General features: G+C 55.5%; 1 protein-coding gene across 1 annotated transcript in view; it reads left to right on the top strand.

The window, feature by feature from the left end:
- Positions 1-1,136, top strand: part of WDR73 (WD repeat domain 73) — a gene marked incomplete at its 5' end in the record, with an annotated part of 5,272 nt that extends 4,136 nt beyond the window's left edge. The window contains 2 exons of the mRNA XM_010290647.1: positions 11-319; positions 907-1,136. Of these exons, the coding sequence (XP_010288949.1) occupies positions 11-319; positions 907-1,136 (539 nt within the window). The remainder of the gene's footprint in view (positions 1-10; positions 320-906) is intronic.
- Positions 1,137-3,199: the final 2,063 nt, after the last annotated feature.

The raw sequence follows: 3,199 nt of genomic DNA on the forward strand, positions 1-3,199 counted from the left end.
CTTCTCTGCTGTGCCAAGGGCCAGCTGTGCCTGGCTGATGTTCGGCAGCCGCAGAGTCCCTTGGAGGCTGTGTCTGTCCCCTCAGCGCCGTGTGGCGAGCGGTGGTGCATGGGAGTCGGGCGCGGACCTCAAGGCTCTGACTCAAGCTCCCAGCCCATAGCTTGCCTCTCGAGTGGAGGGCACCTCACCCTAACGGACGTCAGAAAAACCTCGGAGTCCTTGGCCTCAGCAAAGTGCAGAGTTCCCTCTCCCAGCTCGGCTGCGGAGTTCCTGTGCGTCTCCTGGGCTCCTGCTCTGGAAAGCTGCCTGGCCGTTTCAGGTATGTGGTTTGGGCAGAAATCTCCTTTTCTGGATTCTTTTTTGATCTGCATTTCTGTTGAGGCCCAGTTCACCCCACCTTACTTCAACAGCTCCCTAACTGAGGTGTTTATTCAAAGCTCCTCCTGGGGCCAGCAGTGGAGTGAGCTAGTCATCCTCTGCAGCTGCCTCTCCCCAGTAACTACAGAAGGGGCCTGGATGGGTTCCGGGGGACTCCTGCTTCTCCCCTGGGAGAACAAAGACCCCAAACCCTTAGCAAATGCTGCCCTGATAGTGCCAGTGACAGCCTAGATGCAGGGATACTGCGCTGATAAGACCAGCTGGGCAGCAAGGCTGCCTCTCTTGGCCAGAGCATTGCAAATTCAGACTAGTAAATCTGCAAGCTTTTTGGATCTGGCCTGTGTTCTCCCTGGCAGCTGTTAGCTTGAGACAAGCTCCTCGGAGGCTTGGAAGTTCTGCTGTCACAGGTTGTCAGTCTGGGCCTTTGTCCTCGTTGCTGTCTCAAGAGCCCTGATGAGAGCATGAGCCCAATGGGACTAGAGCAAAGCAATTTAGTTCTGCGGTCTCTCTGATTCCCTTTTATTCAAGGTTTTGATGGGACCGTGCACGTGTATGACGTGCAGAGCTGGGACAGCTCTGGCAGGGAAGCAGAGCCGATCTTTGTTCACAAAGGCCATGCGTTCGGCGGATCAGACAGCAGTGGAGGCCCTCCCTTCGTCACAGTGCACGCGTGGCATCCGCAGAAACCAAGAACTTTATTGTCAGCAGCAAGCGACGGTTCCCTGCACATTTGGGACTGGGTTCAGGCTTGTGGGTAGATCACACTTTTGGTGAGATGTGCTGCGTTTCCTGTCTTATGTTCTAGTTTGCGTAGGCTGCGAGGTACCTATCTGCATGCAGATACTGTTTTGAGACAGTTGTAGTGAACAGAACTAACTGTAAAGAGAGCTATTGTAATATAGTAAAAATTTTGATCGTGTTACTTGTTCTCCTGTGTACCAGCCTTCAAATGATAGCTGTGACTGTGTAGTAGCCTGTAGTTCTGGTCGTGTCCGCTAGCAGAGAACATCCTGCTGTCATTTTATTGTAGACCCATGTCGTGTCTGCACCATACTTTTCAGAAGAAAACAGACAAAAAAGCATGAGTACAGTTTGAGGAAATGGGCTCTTCTGTGGCATATTTAACCCGCTGTTGCCCGAAGCACCAGGGGGAAGACTGTACCCCCCATGGGCGCTGGCATTTCATCACGTGCGTGTGTCACAGAGTAGTGGCCTCCGCTCAGGAAGTTGCGGTGCAAACGCAGCCTCCTTGCAGCCTGCAAAAGGAGCAGGAACAACCTTTTCAACCGCAGCCTGCTACAAGCTTTGCCCTCCCCCTGCGTAACTGGAGAGCACCCAGGCTAGGAAAAAGCATTGGTATCTTTTGACTCTTTTCCCACCGCCTGAAAGTTTAAATTTGATCGAGCTAATGTGATTTCCTGGGCCTGAGGAAGCCAGGCAATGACTCTTGCAACACCTACGCTGTTACCGAGGTGTTACTTGCGGGGAGAAAACTGTCCACTTATCGTGAACCTCAATGAATCCTTATTCATCAAGGAGCTGGGGAGGGAGTCGAGAGCTGTGGCAGAGCCTGACAGCGAGGCAGGGGAGCGATGCGGGCAGGGAGTGCTCACTTGCAAAGTGGGGGACCCTGGCTTGCTCTGGCACTGGGGGTTGCTTGTGCTGGAGCGGCCAGCCTGGATCTTGCAGCGCAAATGCTTGCACAGCATCTGCGGAGCCGTGTCCGCTCTGCTCCCTCAGCCCAGCACCTGGCGTTTGCTGTCCCCTCGTGCTTCTGAGTGCCTTTTCACGGCTATTTCTGGGGTCGGGAGCTGCCGTTATGCTTCCCCTCAGAGGAGAAGTGCAAAGGGCTCCCGGTTTTGCTGGGGGTAAACTGAGGTGAGGTGAGAGAGGGCGTTGAGGACAGCAAGATGGGTGCTGCACTGGATGAGTTGGGGAGAAGGTTGCATTTCGGGAGGACGGCGCTTGAAGCGGATGGGGAAGCCTTGGTGCTGGGAATGCGGCATACCAAACTGTGCTGTGTCATGGCAACAGCTGGCTGCCTGTGGCTGCTGAAGCCAAAACCTGCTCCCATCCATGCCATAACGGTAACGCAGGGAAGCTCCACGCCGCTCACCTTGCAGCTCTCCTCCCAGCACAAGCCATGTGGGCTCTTCCACCCCGTACCCAAGGCTATGCCTGCCTACGTGGCAGTGTGTGAAATGGGGGGAGCGTGTCCTGCCCGAGGCTGGGGGGTTGATGCATTGTCACCTACCAGCAGCAGTGGTTGCTGTACCAGCAAAGAAAAAAAGCCTGTTTGAGCCCAGGAGGAGCTGAGCGCATGGTCCTCCTCTCCACCCCTGGAGGGTCCCCAACAAAACCAGTCCAGCTGTGCCAATGGCATGCTGGTGTGAATGGGTTCTGGCCAGTGGCCTGGGAGGATTTATGCCCCGGTGAGAGGCAGCTCGGGGAGGGCTCCTGGCTTTCCAGTCTCTCCTCATCTGCTGTTGACTCTGTCCCTGCCTGCTGTGGGAGCGCACAGCATGCCCTTCCCCTGCTCTGACACCTCCAGGTTCATGGGTTTAGGAGGTGGCTTTTTCTGGCCCAAGATGGGGACCAGGTGCAGTCCCAGGAAGAGCAGCATGTGGCTGATGGGTACGCAGGCATGGAGGATTCCCAGGGTGGGATCCTGGAGCTCGGTGGATGTTTTCTCAAGCACCCCGTACTTGAGAGTAAGGGAGTAGGAGATTTGGCAAACTGAGGGGCACAGCTCCGCTGCTGCAGCTTCTCTCAGCTCCTCCACAACACGCAACCTTTAGAGGGAAACACCCACCAGGGTAAG

Source organism: Phaethon lepturus, unplaced genomic scaffold (assembly GCF_000687285.1).
Source record: "Phaethon lepturus isolate BGI_N335 unplaced genomic scaffold, ASM68728v1 scaffold52877, whole genome shotgun sequence".
NCBI lineage: Eukaryota > Metazoa > Chordata > Aves > Phaethontiformes > Phaethontidae > Phaethon > Phaethon lepturus.